This window comes from Ptychodera flava, chromosome 11, assembly GCF_041260155.1.
Source record: "Ptychodera flava strain L36383 chromosome 11, AS_Pfla_20210202, whole genome shotgun sequence".
In the NCBI taxonomy this organism is placed as follows: domain Eukaryota; kingdom Metazoa; phylum Hemichordata; class Enteropneusta; family Ptychoderidae; genus Ptychodera; species Ptychodera flava.
The window spans coordinates 16,952,304-16,970,126 of NC_091938.1; the positions used below are offsets into that span (position 1 = coordinate 16,952,304).

General features: G+C 40.6%; 1 protein-coding gene and 1 long non-coding RNA gene across 3 annotated transcripts in view; both read left to right on the top strand.

Annotated features, from left to right (window-relative positions):
- The first annotated feature begins 414 nt into the window (after positions 1 to 414).
- On the top strand, positions 415 to 8,424 carry LOC139143668 (uncharacterized). The gene is made up of 2 exons (XR_011554652.1): positions 415 to 636; positions 7,957 to 8,424. It is a non-coding gene; the product is annotated as an uncharacterized lncRNA (long non-coding RNA).
- A 7,660-nt stretch (positions 8,425 to 16,084) lies between these two features.
- Positions 16,085 to 17,823, top strand: part of LOC139143669 (serine/threonine-protein kinase ULK4-like) — a 29,410-nt gene continuing 27,671 nt past the window's right edge. The window contains exons 1-2 of one of the 2 annotated variants that reach the window (XM_070714179.1): positions 16,085 to 16,337; positions 17,587 to 17,767. In XM_070714179.1, coding sequence (XP_070570280.1) covers positions 17,630 to 17,767 — 138 coding nt within the window. In that variant the 5' untranslated portion in view covers positions 16,085 to 16,337; positions 17,587 to 17,629. The remainder of the gene's footprint in view (positions 16,338 to 17,586; positions 17,768 to 17,823) is intronic. The other variant, XM_070714180.1, reaches the window with a different exon arrangement.

A 17,823-nucleotide genomic window follows, 5' to 3' on the forward strand; every position in this document is an offset into this window, starting at 1 on the left:
TACAACTGCTTGAGTTCGGCATAAACACTGATCATCAATTAGGATTCGAGTGCTGTAGGGTACTTTAGTAACTGTACAATAATGACAGAAACATTATTTTTTTATTAAGAATATTCGTAATCATAAATATATTATAACAGGGTCTGTAGTATAATTGCGTTAATTGTGAATGAAAACTATATCGTCATTCGAGTGCAGTAGGGTTCTTTTGAAAGTATACAATAATGACAGAAATATATAATTTTTATGGACAGTATTCATAATGATAAATTTATTAATTTTTTTACACTCTTGCTATGACTGATAACGCCTTTTGGTTAATTATTTCTTCCCTGATCACTGCGTTTCACGTGACCAGACCTGACAAGCAGCACGTCACGGTTGGATGCTCCCGGCCCCGCCCCAGCAGTGAAACGGAAGTAAGAGCGCCGCCACTGTTTGGAGTGTGGTGACATGAGTTTATTTTAACCGGACAACTCCGCGCCATTGCAGCACTGCCGTACTCACAAGGGCATATTATTCGTTCAGATCGCGATCACTGGGTAATATGTCTTCTCGACAAGGACCTCGAGCGTTCGGAACAGATGGCAGTGATTTCCAGCACCGAGAACGTGTAGCGGCGCACTATGCCATAAGGTTTGTGTTATACAAATTTTCGATAGCGTTCGAACACACAACGTATGTATCTACAGGCACGCCGCTTCGCAATCGGTACTGTTTCACAGTAACTCTGATTACTGTGAATCAGCACCGATCGCGAAGCGATATGTCACGCAACTTTGCGTACGGCACCCAGTCACCTAGCGAAGACGCCACAGTCAAAACCGCTTGGCTAAATCCCCAGAGTGGTTCACGGACTTTGTCAAGTATGCTGCCACGGAAGTATAGCGGACTGGACCATTATTTTTTAGGGGTGCCTAAAAGTGTCAGGGCCTGAATTTAGCCGTTAGACAACACTTTTGCCAATTATAACTATGTGCAAGTTCAATAAGTCATAAAATTTGTCTTCTCAACACTCTGAACTAAGTACAACAATGTACTAGTTCAAGAAATCCTGCATGGGAACGGGTTATTTATAGTCGTTAAAACTTTCTTGTGTTCATGCACATTGTACAGGTGCTGTAATAGAATGTGTGAAGAAAGGTGCCAAAATGAATAGGTATAATCCACGGCAAAAAAGGGATTCTGTTCGACCACAAAAGTTGTTGTAGAATGTGTGAAGCGGGGTGCCAAACGGCATAAGACATTACAGGACAATAAAATTTGCATGGAGTGAATATGTCTTTCACATCTTCAGAAATGGCACAATTTCTCAAAAGATGGTCACTGGTCTCTTGGCCTTCAGTGCCAGTGGTATTCTTGCAGTAATTGGAAAGAAACAAACTGTCCTATGACTTATTTTTCAATCCTCCAAAAAGTGATATACCATTAAAACAACTACTGCTACAAGCACACTTTGTCTGCTGCTAGTCCCCTTCCATAAGTATGCGTATTCAGTCCCTCACAACCATCGACCACCCCTAAAAAATAATGGTACATTCTGCCGGGTACTTCGTGTGAACATACCCTTCTCCAATTTTCTGACCGGGGATCATCTAAAGCCTGTGGGGGGGTCGAAGCCAGAAAAATGTTTCTAGGAAAAGTGTTCCTAGGAAACGATAAAAGGAAATGTTTTAAACGTATTATAAGACCTTAGGATAGTTTAATGTTGCATAATAAGAGGCTCTCATCAGCCAACAGTCCCAAAAAATGGTAATAGCAAAGTTCTACAAGGTATAGGTACAGTACCTTGCACCGGTGTACAGTTTCAGAAAACGTATTATACGAAAGTTTAATGTAATATTATAAGTGGCTCTCGGCAGCCAACAGTCTCACAAAATGATAATAGCAAAGTTCTACAAGGTATAGGTACAGCACCTCTCACTGGTGTACCGTTTCAGAAAACGTATTAGGCCTATATGATAGTTTAATGTTGTATTATAAGTGGCTTTCGGCAGCCAACAGTCTCACAAAATGATAATAGCAAAGTACTACAAGGTATAGTTACAGTACCTTGCACCGGTGTACGGTTTCAGAAAACTTATTATACAATAGTTTAAAGGTCTGGTGAAATGGTCCCATTCATGTGACTGAATATCTTCCAGGGGGTCAACACTATTACACTCGCAACATAATTGCAACCTAAAAGTACGCGCAAGTGTTAATTTTTTTTTATATTTCTATGCGCGGCTTTCATGGGGTCATTTTGCGACACTCAGGTCACGCCCGCAGCAGGGATCATGGTTGGCCGTCTGTGACGTCACAGGTGTGTTCATTTACATCGAATAGCGGTCAGACGCCGCCTTATCTCTGCCCGGTATCCGCTAACAAAACAGCCTCAGTGTTCGTGCTGCCCATTCGCCACGTTCGTTCGCCAATGCGAATCGAAATCCGAAGTGGCGAAAAAAATCGATCCTAATTCGCCACAGTGGCGAAACTGATTTTTGTTTAAAAAATATGGTAAAATAAAGAAAAAACGTGGGTTTTTTAGTCTTTTGTTTAATCTGCGCTTCTCTCTCGGCGATTCACAAAAACTGTGTCTATTGCGTTCTTTCCGTCGTACATATTTGCAATCGAGCCAAGTCTCGCGAGAGATTTGACGTCATTTAGTCTAGTGTACAACATGCATAAATGGCTCTCGCGAGAATTGAAACTTGACACACGCAATCGAGCCCTCGCGATAAATTTGACGTAATTTTGTCTAGTGTACAGCTAGCCCTGCGTACGATGCTGTGTGTTCCGCTACAGCTAATCGCCCCGCTCACCACATTTAGCTGTAGCGGAACACACAGCATCGTACGCAGGGCTAGTGTACAGCAGGCGTAGGAACGCTCGCTCGCGAGAATTGAAACTTTTGCTATAGGCCTACATAGCAGACATACGCATTTTAATCGAGGCAACAAGGTTCGATGTTGCAGTTGATTTACATTGCGGTCTAGATGTTCTGTGTTGTGCATTTTAATTCCATGTTGAGGGTCGATTTGCATCGCGGTCCAGTCCTCGTGATCCGGTATTCCCCGTTGTTCTTCAATTTAATCGCCGTCCCAACGACGCGTTCCGTGTTGCTGTCGATTTGTATCAGGGAGGACTCTACCTCCATGATTTGTATCGCGATCTCTACGTTCCGTGTTGTTGTTCGTTTTAATGGTAGTCTCAACGTTCAGTGTTGCTGTTCATGCAGCTGATTTGCATCGCGGTCCAAACCTTCCGTGTTGTAGTTCATTTTAATCACTGTCCCTTTTAAGTTTTAAGTTACTGTCGATTTGAATTGCGGTCCCGACGTTCAGACTAGTGCATTTTATAAGTGGCAGTCACAACGTTCAGTGTTGGTGTTCATGCAGTTGATTTGCATTACGGTCCCAACCTTCTGTGTAGCGAGTAGCAAGGCAGGCTCAGCCGAGGGACCGTGGCCGATCGTACGAACCAGAAGAGACAAGCACATTATGGTTCAAACACTCAACACTGAAAAAGTTTACAGTTGAGCCGTTCATGCTCTTGCCGCTGTCACGGCCACCAAAAGAACAAGTCTTCCCATAGTGAAGGAGGACACTGTCCTGATCATGTAAGCGGAAACCCTAGAAGTTACCCCCGTGGGGAGCTTACGGAGGTGTGAAATACTTACTTCCCGTTATGAGATACAGAGTCGGGCAAACTTCGGAAAGCCGAAAAAAGTCGACTGGAGAGGCTCGGGGGACACGTCCACATTGCATTTTTCTTTTGCCATATTTCATAATCACGCGCGCTAAACGAAAAAAGAAATCAATGTAACTGTTTTATAGACCATCAACTGTATTTCTGTGATTTTGCAACATGGGCATTTCACCAGACCTTTAATGTCATATTATAAGTGGCTCTTGGCAGCCAACAGTCTCACAAAATGATAATAACAAAGTACTACAAGGTACAGGTACAGTACCTTGCACCGGTGTACGGTTTCAGAAAACGTATTATACGATATAGCAATACGATATTTACAAGTCACACCACTGTTCCAGTGATGGTGGGCAACAGTGATGAAAGACTGTTGATCAGAAATAGTTATTTTTCACAGACTTTCACATCTTACATTTTGAGTAGTTATTGATCAGTGGCTATGTTGACCCGGAGTTAGACATGCCAACTCTTGGTCTCTTCACCAGCTCCTTCCAAAGTGTTGGACAATGGCATCTTCAGATATCAGCAATGTGGCCTATGCAGATCACTCGATCCAAAATCAATTTAGTTACACACATGCTTAGCTACTTCAAAGATGTCCTCTGTTGACTTTCTGTTAATAGATTCTCTCTTTCTTGCCCAGCACCCACAGAGCTTTGTGGTAATTTGCAAAATTGACCTACTTTTCACAACTAGATCAACACCTTGGCGCACAACTGACACAATAATACTTCATGGGGACTTTGTCACCAATGATGACTTTTAAGTCCGTGTCCGGGGGAGACTTATAGGTTTGGTCATGTCCGTCCGTCTGTTCACGCAGACATCTCAGAGATGCCTGGAGCGATTTCATTCAAACTTGGTACAAGGATCACATTTTATGTCATACATATGCACGTCGTTTTTTTTGTGTGTGTTTGTGTGATCCGATCTAATATGGGCGTGTGACAGACATTTTGTTAAAAAAGCACATCCATGGCCAGAAGTCGGGATTTTTTCATTTTAGACATTTTTACATTTTAGAAGTGCACGTTTGACATGTTAGGTCGGAACTAACGTGACCAAAAAAGCCAAACTTGCAAACCTATCGTGTATCGTGCAGACCCAACATATCTGCACCTATCGTTTCTAAAATGTCTAACGTGTATGTCAGGTCGGAACTAACGTGCCTAAAATGCCAAACGTGCAAACCTATCGTGTATCGTGCCGACCTAACGTGTACGCACCTAACGTGTCTAAAATGTCTAACGTGTATGTCATTTTAGGCTCTCAACATGGGTCAAAATCTATCATGCCAATCGTGCAAACCTATCGTGTAACGTGCAGACCTAACGTTAAAGAACCTACGTCTAACATGTATAGCATTTTAGGGCGTACAAATAAGTCCTATTCTATCATGCCAATCGTGCTAACCTATCGTGTATCGTGCACGCCCAACATGGATGCACCTATCGTGTCTAAAGCGTCTAACGTGTATATCATGACTGTACGATTGACATATGGTACCATTCGACTTATCTGGACATACGCGTTAGGCATGATAGATTTTGACTCGTGGACAACCTAAAATGACATACACGTTAGACATTTTAGACACGTTAGCTCCGTAAATCTTAGGTCGGCACGTTATACGATATGTCTCAAGATTCACGTGATGGCCTACAAACACGGTAAGGTCTAACTCTATCATGCCAATCGTGCAAACCTATCTTGTATCGTGCAGACCTAACGTGTACGCACCTAACGTGTCTAAAATGTCTAACGTGTATGTCATTTTAGGCTCTCAACATGGGTCAAAATCTATCATGCCAATCGTGCAAACCTATCGTGTAACGTGCAAACCTAACGTGTACGGACCTAACGTGTCTAAAATGTCTAACGTGTATATCATGACTGTACCATTCAACTTATCTGGAGACCCTAAAATGACATACACGTTAGACATTTTAGACACGTTAGATCCGTACACGTTGGGTATGCACGATACACGATAGGTTTGCATGATTGCCATGATAGCTCTTGACTCATTTTGAGACCCTCATTGGACATACACGTTTGACATTTTAGACACGTTAGCTCGAGTCTGTCAACGTTAGGTCGGCACGTATACGATATGTCTCATGATTGCCATGAAACAATTCTACTTATGTTGAACCCTAAAATGACGTACACTTTTGACGTCTATAGATACAATGTCTAACGTGTATGTCATTTTAGGTTGTCAACATGACTCAATTTCTATCATGCCAATCGTGCAAACCTATCGTGTATCGTGCAAACCTAACGTGTACGGACCTAACGTGTCTAAAATGTCTAACGTGTATGTCATTTTAGGTTCTCTACATGACTCCAATTTCTATCATGCCAATCATGCAAACCTATCGTGTATCGTGCAAACCTAACGTGTACGGACCTAACGTGTCTAAAATGTCTAACGTGTATGTCATTTTAGGTTTTCCACATGACTCCAATTTCTATCATGCCAATCATGCAAACCTATCGTGTATCGTGCAAACCTAACGTGTACGGACCTAACGTGTCTAAAATGTCTAACGTGTATGTCATTTTAGGCTTTCCACATGACTCCAATTTCTAAAATGCCAATCATGCAAACCTATCGTGTATCGTGCAAACCTAACGTGTACGGACCTAACGTGTCTAAATGTCTAACGTGTATGTCATTTTAGGTTTTCCACATGACTCCAATTTCTATCATGACAATCATGCAAACCTATCGTATATCGTGCAAACCTAACGTGTACGGACCTAACGTGTCTAAAATGTCTAACGTGTATGTCATTTTAGGTTCTCAACATGACTCCAATTTCTATCATGCCAATCATGCAAACCTATCGTGTATCGTGCAAACCTAACGTGTATGGACCTAACGTGTCTAAAATGTCTAACGTGTATGTCATTTAGGTTCTCAACATGACTCCAATTTCTATCATGCCAATCATGCAAACCTATCGTGTATCGTGCAAACCTAACGTGTACGGACCTAACGTGTCTAAAATGTCTAACGTGTATGTCATTTTAGGTTTTCCACATGACTCCAATTTCTATCATTCCACATGACTCCAATTTCTATCATGCCAATCATGCCAACCTATCGTGTATCGTGAAAACCTAACGTGTACGGATCTAACGTGTCTAAAATGTCTAACGTGTATGTCATTTTAGGTTTTCCACATGACTCCAATTTCTATCATGCCAATCATGCAAACCTATCGTGTATCGTGCAAACCTAACGTGTACGGACCTAACGTGTCTAAAATGTCTAACGTGTATGTCATTATAGGTTCTCCACATGACTCCAATTTCTATCATGCCAATCATGCAAACCTATCGTGTATCGTGCAAACCTAACGTGTATGGACCTAACGTGTCTAAAATGTCTAACGTGTATGTCATTTTAGGTTTTCCACATGACTCCAATTTCTATCATGACAATCATGCAAACCTATCGTATATCGTGCAAACCTAACGTGTATGGACCTAACGTGTCTAAAATGTCTAACGTGTATGTCATTTTAGGTTCTCAACATGACTCCAATTTCTATCATGCCAATCATGCAAACCTATCGTGTATCGTGCAAACCTAACGTGTACGGACCTAACGTGTCTAAAATGTCTAACATGTATGTCATTTTAGGTTCTCCACATGACTCCAATTTCTATCATGCCAATCATGCAAACCTATCGTGTATCGTGCAAACCTAACGTGTACGGACCTAACGTGTCTAAAATGTCTAACATGTATGTCATTTTAGGTTTTCCACATGACTCCAATTTCTATCATGCCAATCATGCAAACCTATCGTGTATCGTGCAAACCTAACGTGTACGGACCTAACGTGTCTAAAATGTCTAACGTGTATGTCATTTTAGGTTTTCAACATCGGTCAAAATCTACCATGCCAATCATGCTAACCTATCGTGTATCGTGCAAACCTAACGTGTACGGACCTAACGTGTCTAAAATGTCTAACGTGCAGACTTTTATAGTGTTTAGTCATGCACGTTTGCCTACACGTTTGGGTTCTATAATGTACAATGGCATACAACTGCCCATAGCACGATAGCTTCAACAATGTGAAACGTGCATTTTTACCAACTACTGGCCATAGCTCAAAAAGCAGGGACTATGTCATTGGCAATGATTTTATGCTCTATTTCTAGAGCGACTGCACTAAATTTGATGAAACTTCGTAAACTACTGATCAGTTACCATAGGTTTCTTTCTTTGCTTTATCCATACAGTGCGAAATACAAGACAAGATTGAAGTACAACATCTTGGCCAGTGTCTTGTTGTGTTTTGCAGTGGTTGCTAAGGAGGTGGCAGAGGAACTGTTTCAAGGCAACCCAAACAACGGCTTCATACATCCATGGGAAGTGTTCTGGCTGTGCAGCATTTTACCTTCCATAATTGGAATGATGTCATTGCCAAAAAATAAAGCCTCCTATTTGACTGTTTATATCATCGGGATAATGCCTTTTGGTATTGGTGGGGTAATCTGGGGAGTGATTCATAACTACAAAGATATCCATGGATATGTCAAAGGGACAACGACGTCAGAAACTTTGTTATACTTGCCAGGGTCTCTCATTTTGTTCACCATATTTGGAATTTGCTTGTTATTGTATGGAGTAGGATTGTATCATGCCAATATACTTTTGTCCGCTTGGAATGCCAAGGGAAATAAAAGACAGTAAAGTATACAAGCTAATTTATAGGTTTCAATGTTTCATTTTGAAATTTCAAATGATAGATGAAATAATTATGTGTAATTTCAGCAAAAATGAGATATATATATATATTGGTGCTAAACTTGAAATGTCCAAGTTTCATGATTTTCAACAGATCATTATTATATCATCTTGGGGAACCCAATATTAAATTAGGATTTTTGCAAAATCCAATATGGTGGCCAAGCCACTTGATCGATCCAAACGCCTTTCGCAAATTTTAAAGTGCTTCCACTAACGTAGACAAGGGTAAAATTTTAGTTCAATTGGTGCAACTCTTCTGGAGAAGAAGATCTTTAAAGATTAGATTGGTGTTTTTCGAAAATCCAATATGGCGGCCAAGGTCACGTGACCACACGCGATTTTATATCAAGAAGTTCAGGTTCAGCCCCAAGGCTTAGGCCCCTTATTAAAGCTGCAAGCAGCGTTGGCGGGGCCAAAGCGGTTGCCCTGGTTTCAGGTGCTTGCAATGATGAAAGTATATGCAAAATTTGAGTTTCAAATGATCTTTTGGTTCTTGTATGGAAGAATTCTGAACATCATTTCATGGTAATATAGGTTTTGCTGATAATCACAGTTTTTTCGTGAAAACCGATATGGCCGTTAAACCACGTCACCAATCCAACTGCTGTTCACAAACTTGAAAGTAGTCACTTTAAGAATGACAAGAGTAAAATGTCGGTTCAATCAGCGTGTTGGTTCTGGAGAAGAAGATTTTTAAAGATTAAATTTGGATTTTTGCAAAATCAATGTGGCAAATAAACCACGTGACCGACCCAAATGCCTTTACAAACTTGAAAGTGTCTGGCGCATCTCATCAAAGAATCGGTGCCATTTTGTTCGGCTGAAGAAGAGGAAGGATATATTTACTCTATTGCTTCAAAATTTAGGAATATTCTTTATATTCTTTAAAGTATAGGACCATGGACCTGCTACCTCCATGACAGGACTGACATCAGATTCAGTATATTTTTATGATGGAAATAAACTTCTTTTAAATTGATATGCAGCCCAAGCAAGGGGTTTTCACAGGCGTGTCTTTCTTTGTTTGGAAAAAAAAAACCTAGTCAAAATGAGAGAAACTTTGCTTTGAAAACTGGCCAATCTTTCGTCGCTTTGTCCAGCACCTGGTTACTGCGTAAAAACAAATAGGCCTTCATAGGATTGGAAAAAGCTTTCTCCAGCTTCACTTCCTTGTGTCCATATCGGGGTCCATGTATGCTCCGCACACACTGCCAATGGAAAGGTATAATATAAAGTTGTACCTTGATTATGGCTCTAGTTTCGCTTTACGTAGACTGTTAGACTGTTGATAAAATGTAGACTTTTGACCCCATGGTTTGACTCTAGCCAGTCTATTTTTGACCTATCATTTTGTAGAAACACGTACAGTTTTGACATAAGTTTTTGGCCAGTACTGAAGATTTTTGACCCCTCACCCCCACTTAACCGAAATCTGTAGAGTAATTGGACTTTCCGCAATATAACTGTATCGACTTTGTACTGTACTGTACTGAATTCGGGACTGAAGTTACCTTGAATGTATATACGTACGGACTTCGACAGTCGCTAGTGTCGTTGCGGCCTTTCCTTCGCTAAGTAATGATAACAGTTACAAGTCTGCTTACCTCGAACGGTTCGCCGGGCAAGAGGAAAAATAACGTTCACCACGTGCCGTCGAGCCTTTGACTCTCAGTAATGGAGGGAAAGCTTACACGTCGCACCTATTCTACGGCACTTGCGATGCCGCACTGGATACGTCAGTATTTTAGGCAAAGACGGCAGGAGGAATATCGACAGTCGAGTATGCACGTCGTATCAAACTTCACTGTGCCTGGCTACCGAATCGTGTGACACAATGTTAACGAAGGTCATGAAAAATGCCCCACGCTACACAACTATTATAGGTGCGACAGTTTGTTAGAAATATGAAATGTTTTAGAAAACATTAGCCGAAAGAATACAAATATAGCAAAAAAAAAATACCGTTGCAATGTTTAATTCAACATAGTTAAGAGGTCCAATCATAAAAACAAACAATACGCCCACTGAATGAAACAAAATTCATGAAAACACTTTAATACATCCACAAATTCCGCACCATCACAAACAATACAATCATGACCTTTGACTTCTTCAAAGTGAGGTGAGTGTTCGCATGGTATGTATGGTAAAATAACAGCCCCAAGCCCCCACCCCCACCCCGCCCTTGTGTCGTCTAGACAAATTTTCACAAAACAAATAACATTGGGCATTCCCCGTATAAAAATGCAAGTAATGAGAACAATAGCCAATCAGAAGTAATGGTGCACGCTGTAGCCCATATATCATATGGAGCAGAAGAATTGTCAAAACTGACATATATCAACAACTGACAACAGTATGTGAACATGTCGCAAAACCCTGGAAAATCCTGACAGAATAAAAGTGCTTTCCTGCAAGGCTCATATTTTATGATTGAACTTACGGAAAGAACCGAAGTCCATTGTTCTCTACGAGAGAGACGTCGTCTTTATTTGGTGGTTGTTTGGCTGAATTCTTGTTAGAAAGAAATTTTGGTGGGAAAACTGTAGGTGATCCCAGGATAAAGCATTATATAAACGGGGATGGAGTTGACGATCCAGACATTTAGTGGCAATGGGCGATTCCTTGTCTCAGTAGAGCAAGGGTAGACTTATCAGCTAAAATAAACAAAAAAATTGTGGAAAAACAATAAGCTGTTACCAACAAGTAGAGTGACGATTATTGTACCACTCAACATGTCAGCATACATTATTAGCATGTTATTTTGATAAATCTCTATAACTTTTTGTTGTTATACCCAGTATCAGGACACAGTTTCCCCCAAAGCATTTGTGAATTTAATATGCTTCTTACAATTAAATTACACAACGCTGCTACTCATTTAATTACATGTAAAATTATGTCTTGTATACCTACTATCTTTTGGAAGTTTTTCATCTAACAGTAGTAACAGACTGAAAGATCCGTCGCTCGAGGAGGCCGTAGAGAGCGCGCCCTCGAGCGACGGATCTTCCAGTCTATGGTGGTAATAACCAAACTCATAAAAATATTCAACGCATAATAAACTTACCACTCTTAACGTCAATAGGCGTGATGTATGTGCGGTCGTGGGATTGCATAGTTCAGAAAAGATCTAGGAAAGTCAATTAGTACACCGATAGTTATGGATATTGTGTAGCATGATATCTTAACGATGAGGTATGGGCTTATTGTCGTTTGGCGCATATGAACAACACCGAGCCAAATCTTCCTTATGAAAGCAATAAGGTTTTCTTAGGGAGTCAACCAGCGCTCATAAAAATTGTACCTATTGATTATCTTTATTTCTAAAATTGTTTACTTGGGGCCAAAGACTTTCGACTTTGTCTGTCCTTTCATCCATCTAATGTACTACGCCTGAAAAGGAATACTCCCCTTTGAAGAAAATAAACTTTGAAAAATCGGTGAATTTGCAATAGTTTGTCACAGCCTGCACAAACAACGGCAGTTTCGCCGCAAGTCATATATTCTGGTAAAGATGTCGTAGACGGCTGTGTTCACTTGCATTTGCTGGCCATAATTCCCGTAGAGCATTTACAAAAGTAAGAAATACTCCCCATGCAACCGGGCATTTTCAACTGGAAGATCGTTTGTGTAAGTCACGTCTGATGTGTTCTACAAGAAAATTTATGTAAATGTGAATATTTTACATATCAGAGTGGGTTTGATATAACCTGTTCTGACACGGTTTAGGCAACAAGACAGAAAATAGACATCTGGCTTACATACTGTCCTAAATTAAGTTATGCGATTATTGATATTAGGGACCGTTCAGTTTTTATGGCCTGGGGCGGCAAAATCTTGTCGCCGGTGTTCAAAAAAATATAGACCCCCCTGCATTTTTCGTGAAAAAATAATGACCTCCCCCTTTGTCAGATGAAAAAATTTGACGAAACCCCCCCCCCCCCCCGCTGAAAAATAACCAAAACCCATATGTCAAATTTACCCGCACGGTTTGGATTTGAACTCCGGTACGCGGCGCACTTTATTCGTGTAGCAGAGATGGCAGTGCACAAACTTCTCAGCCACATCCATGCAAACGTCTGTTAATTAGGACGACTGTAAGGCAATTTTTAAATTCATTTCCATAGACAACTTATGTCCATGGACATTGTATAAAGTAAACTTTATTGGAGTGGTTCGCCAAAGGCAGCTCTCCGGCTAAGAGGGTCGATCATGGCCATGGCATAAAGTGAACTTTATTGTAGGTATTATGTTTTTGAAAATGTGGTGACCCCCCTTTCCTACCAGTGAAAAAGCGATGACCCCCCTTCGCGGATTCCAAAATTACGATGACCCCCCCCCCTGGATTTTGCCGGGTCCCCCGGCCGTAAAACTTGAACGGTCCCTTAGTTGTGACCCAACCTAGTTTATTTCTGATATACCGTCAGACATTGAATAATAGACAAAAATATTTGCGTTCCCCAGCTGTTGACTGTCCTTGATACCTGTATGCTACTGACTCGATTCTTGCAGTTTGTTGTGTCTATACATGCATGTACTGGTGGGGCGTTGATAGGTCTGCGTCAAAGTTGAGATGTTGGCTGAAGATTGCTTAGGCTAAGCACTAGCGAGCATTTGAAACAACTCATGCAATGACGGTATCTTCGAGTCAACTTGATAAAACACGATTGGAACTAATTTGGGATAATTGGATCTTCATATTTTTCAAATTTCTCAAAAATGTTAGGTGCCCTATAGCTGAATGTCTCAATATTACAATTTACTCATAAAAACAAGTGTAATGTAAAAAGAAAGGCAGATGAGCTTACATTTGTAGATTTTAAAGACATTACTTCACCATCCAATTATCCCAAATTACTTCCAATCGTGTTAAGTATTCCTGTTGTAAGTTATTTTGTAATCATGAAAACTTCTAACGAGAAGTTCAGAAGTAATAATTATGTAGTGTAATTGTGTAAAGTGAGCAATAACTAAGATATCACATTTATCAGATAATCATCAATGAATGATAACGTTAATGGTGGAACAAGAAGATGATTTTCAAATAATGAAAATCCACCGCCCCCTGCACTAAAACGTATCTCAACCAAGCGAAGACCTGGCGGATCGATATTAGGTCGACCGGGCTCAGCCTTTCTCTGAAACGAGCCAGCACACGTTCGATGTTACTGTTTTCAAGAAGGAATATGAAAGCCAACTTTTCTGTTGAACAAAAATAATGGATACATCAAAAGTTACGGCCATTGTCGTATAGATGACGATTAAAAGTACTTCAGCCCCGGCGTTCTAATTTTCTTAAAACTTTTGTTAAAGATTCGGATCAACAATTTTGCCGGTTGGTCGGTCGAATTGTAATTGTGAGTTCGTTTTCTTTTCTGTCTCCTACGCCCCGTTTAGCATGTTTTTGTAAGAATGTGTTTAGTATGATAGACTTACAACATATACTTTCTGCATATCTGTTCGTAATTACCGATAATGTTTGCAAACTAAAAATGACAATTTGCCATCCTAATTGTAATTAGGATTGCAAGTAAAGTAATTCGGCTCTGTTAGGCCGATCTCTTCTCAATTATATTCCGAACCTCCGATCCTGAACAATTTATTTTAAAATGGAACACATTAAAGTTTACCGTTTTCTTAGGGTCTAAATGGAAAAAAACCAACCAAGCGAAGGAACAAACAAACAAACAAACAAACAAACAAACAAACAATAGGTAATGGGACATGAATAAATAACTGAATAACCGCCTTGTTTCAGGAGAGACACACGTCCCTGAATTTTGACGCAAGGGATATTTATCTGATTTCAGCCGTAATTAACGCCAGAACAATCCTATTTTTAGTGTCAGTTACTTCTTTCACGAAATGATTTATTTATTTATTTAACTTTATTTACTGTCGATAACATGTTCGGCCAATTAGGCCGATCTTCCACAAGGTCGACATTAACAATTTACAGAATGACAGAGGAAAAAAATACAAGTACTAATACAAGCAACAAACCAGTAAAAAATCAGGTCAAGAAAATAACAGCAATTAAGACAATGAGACAACTAACACTACAATAAAACATAAGGCAAGAACATATCACACCCGATCCATGAGAAATTTATACAATTGCAACTTGAAAGATCTCAGATTTGGGTTTTTTTCAAAGATGAGGGGAGTTCATTCAAAAGGACAGCACCAGATGCATTTCCTCGTCAAACCTATGTATCATTTATGTCATATGTCAAATCAAAGCGCGTACGATGACCGAGTATTTAATAACTGACAAGTTTTTCGGGTAAAAGTGAGTTTTTTCATACCGTACACCTCCAGGCCTAGGTAAGAAATATTAGCAAAGCGTACGGTCCATATCGTCAGGATGGAATTCTAGATAGCTAAGCTACGAAGTCCCACCTATGAGATGTAAAACACAGATAGTTGATGACAAAAGCTAGATTGTCAAGACGCAATTTTGACGATTTTTCCCGTCATACATGGCGTTTCACCATGGCGGCCTAGGATAACGTCGATGCGAAGGCAGCAGTCGTGGTAAGTTTTTACCGTTATTTTTAGTTTTGAAGTGAGAAATCGTGAAAAAATGTATCGCCTTCCGGGTCAAATATCATGGAAAATGCCCTCGTGAAGTATTTTTGTCGAACGTTTGGTATTTTTAGAGAAGATAGATGTTAATTGCGGACTGCTGTGGGTCTGCTAAGCAGATCTGTGCGATATCCATAGAAAACCACGTGCGTATCAGTACAAGTATGGTACACGGTATGGTACAAGGCTTTATACCAACACTCGCAGATGAGCAGAATTTGATGATCTAAGCAGATCTGTGCGATATCCATAGAAAACCACGTGCGTATCAGTACAAGTATGGTACACGGTATGGTACAAGGCTTTATACCAACTCATCGCACAGATCTGCTGGTAGACCCACAGCAGTCCGCAGTTAACATCTATCTTCTCTAAAAATACCAAACGTTCGACAAAAATACTTCACGAGGGCATTTTCCATGATATTTGACCCGGAAGGCGATACATTTTTTCACGATTTCTCACTTCAAAACTAAAAATAACGGTAAAAACTTACCACGACTGCTGCCTTCGCATCGACGTTATCCTAGGCCGCCATGGTGAAACGCCATGTATGACGGGAAAAATCGTCAAAATTGCGTCTTGACAACCTAGCTTTTGTCATCAACTATCTGTGTTTTACATCTCATAGGTGGGACTTCGTAGCTTAGCTATCTAGAATTCCATCCTGACGATATGGACCGTACGCTTTGCTAATATTTCTTACCTAGGCCTGACCTCACTTGAATAGAAGCTCATACCGCAACAACAGAGTGCAAATTCACCCCAGTGAAAATTGAAAGTTACATAGATTTTTGGCTTTTTCCACCCTGTACTCAAACAGTGGCTCAAACAGTGGAAAATTTTTAGTGACGTGCGTTGTGCACTTTGTTAGATCATGGATGTACAAAAATAGAATTTTGTACATCCACGGTTAGATCAGCGTTGCATGTTGCAACAAATAGCACGCCCCCTACGCCCGGTCCGGCTGTCAACTCAACTTTAGTCATTCGTTCGTTTGTTCCATTTATTTACTCCACTGCTGCATGTCAAAGCAAGTATGACAGGCAGCGTCTTGTCTGAGCAGTGAAACGAAACATTTCGTGTTTTTTATTGAACTTGCGAGAAGCCTGCAAATTTCTTTTGCAAACCTAGCTGCGGACAAGTAAAACGAACGGTTCTGTTCCAAAAATTCAACGGAAGAATTGCACTTTTTCCGAAAAGCAGACGTCGTATCGATCGTGACTGGACGTAAACAATCATGGCGAGGCAAGCTGCCGTCACTTTACGTACTTGACAGGTGAGTGTGTTTTCCCAGCATCTGTTGAGATATTTGGTATCATACGATACCAGCATGTAGTGTAGTATACATCTGCCGTGGCATAGGAATTCAATTCGCGAGTTATCATATCGGTCACATTGTAGCAAAGCGAATCAGTACCGTTGATGAAGCTGCTCTCACTTGGGACATCACACAGGCGTTATGTGGACCGGGTAGTTTCACTGTAGCCTGGCACAGTCCCTCCACACACGACGTCCTGGATAGTCTAGCTACGTATCGGAATGTCGGAACGTAGCCTAACTCTACACCAAAACTACCCGGTCCACACATCGCCTGTGGGACATCAGCCAACCGCTGATGCGGCGCGGTGGCGTTGTCCTCGACCTTTTCCTCGGTGAATTTGAATGCAAGATCAAAATTTGTACAAATATATAGCTAAATACCAGGGAAAGCAAAGAAGTACAGCTGCAGCTAGCTCAGCCAACTACCTATGCAGTGTTACTTCTGTAGTCTGTTATTCTTATCATGTACAAATTAATCCTCTTTCTACCAGGCTCCATAGACAAACCATAGAAATAAATACCATTTTGGAGAAAGAGGATTAGCCAGTGACTGTGGGAGTTTTGGACATTGTACCTCCAGCTATGCTGTGGAATTATTGTGAGGTGCAGGTGAAAACTACCCCCCACCTAGGCACAAAAATTTTTACTGCTATTTTCTGAGAGCGGAAGACCGTATCAAAGTGCACTGCTTGCCCAAAGGCAAGCACAGACCGAATAATGACTCTATTTACTTGTTGTGTGCAATCAGCGAGACAAAACACAAATAGTGCGTTTGTAGAACTTGAAATGCACGTATGCACTTTATCCTGCTTGTCATACCAATTAACTCTAAAGTGCAAATGTCAGATGTTATTAAAGAACAACATGCCTTGTGTATGTCTAAAATATACAACAACTACTTGGCTGCTCAACCTGTCGCCGTAACCATTTTTCATTAGCATGGTTTTCCCTTTGCTTCAGTGGAGCAGAAAATGTTATGCTCTGTGAATGATGTATGCAGTTTTGGTGAAATCTCTGGGTCAGTTATGAGCTCAGAAGCTTTTTACAATGGTGTATGCTTAACCTTTCTGAGGTAAAATGCCTATTCACATGCCAATGTTTTATGCAAAGTCTTCAATCATCCGAGCGATTTTGAAATGTCAACCTCTCAGAAACTGTAGACCCAAGGGTCTGTGCTGAAACAAACCACTTTTCTGTTCCAACAGGTTGGCTGCATATCTCTCTCGCACAGAGTGATTTTGTTTGAAGATGGAGAACTTTGTCCTGTACGATGAGATCGGTAAAGGCAAACATTCCATTGTGTATAAAGGGAGAAGGAAAGGCACGATAACGTTTGTTGCCATTCACTGTATTGAAAAGGCAAAGAGACCGCAGATTACTAACAGGGTAAGTAAAAATAGACGACAGCAGTACTGTAAAGCAGTGAAAACAAGTCTTTTTGA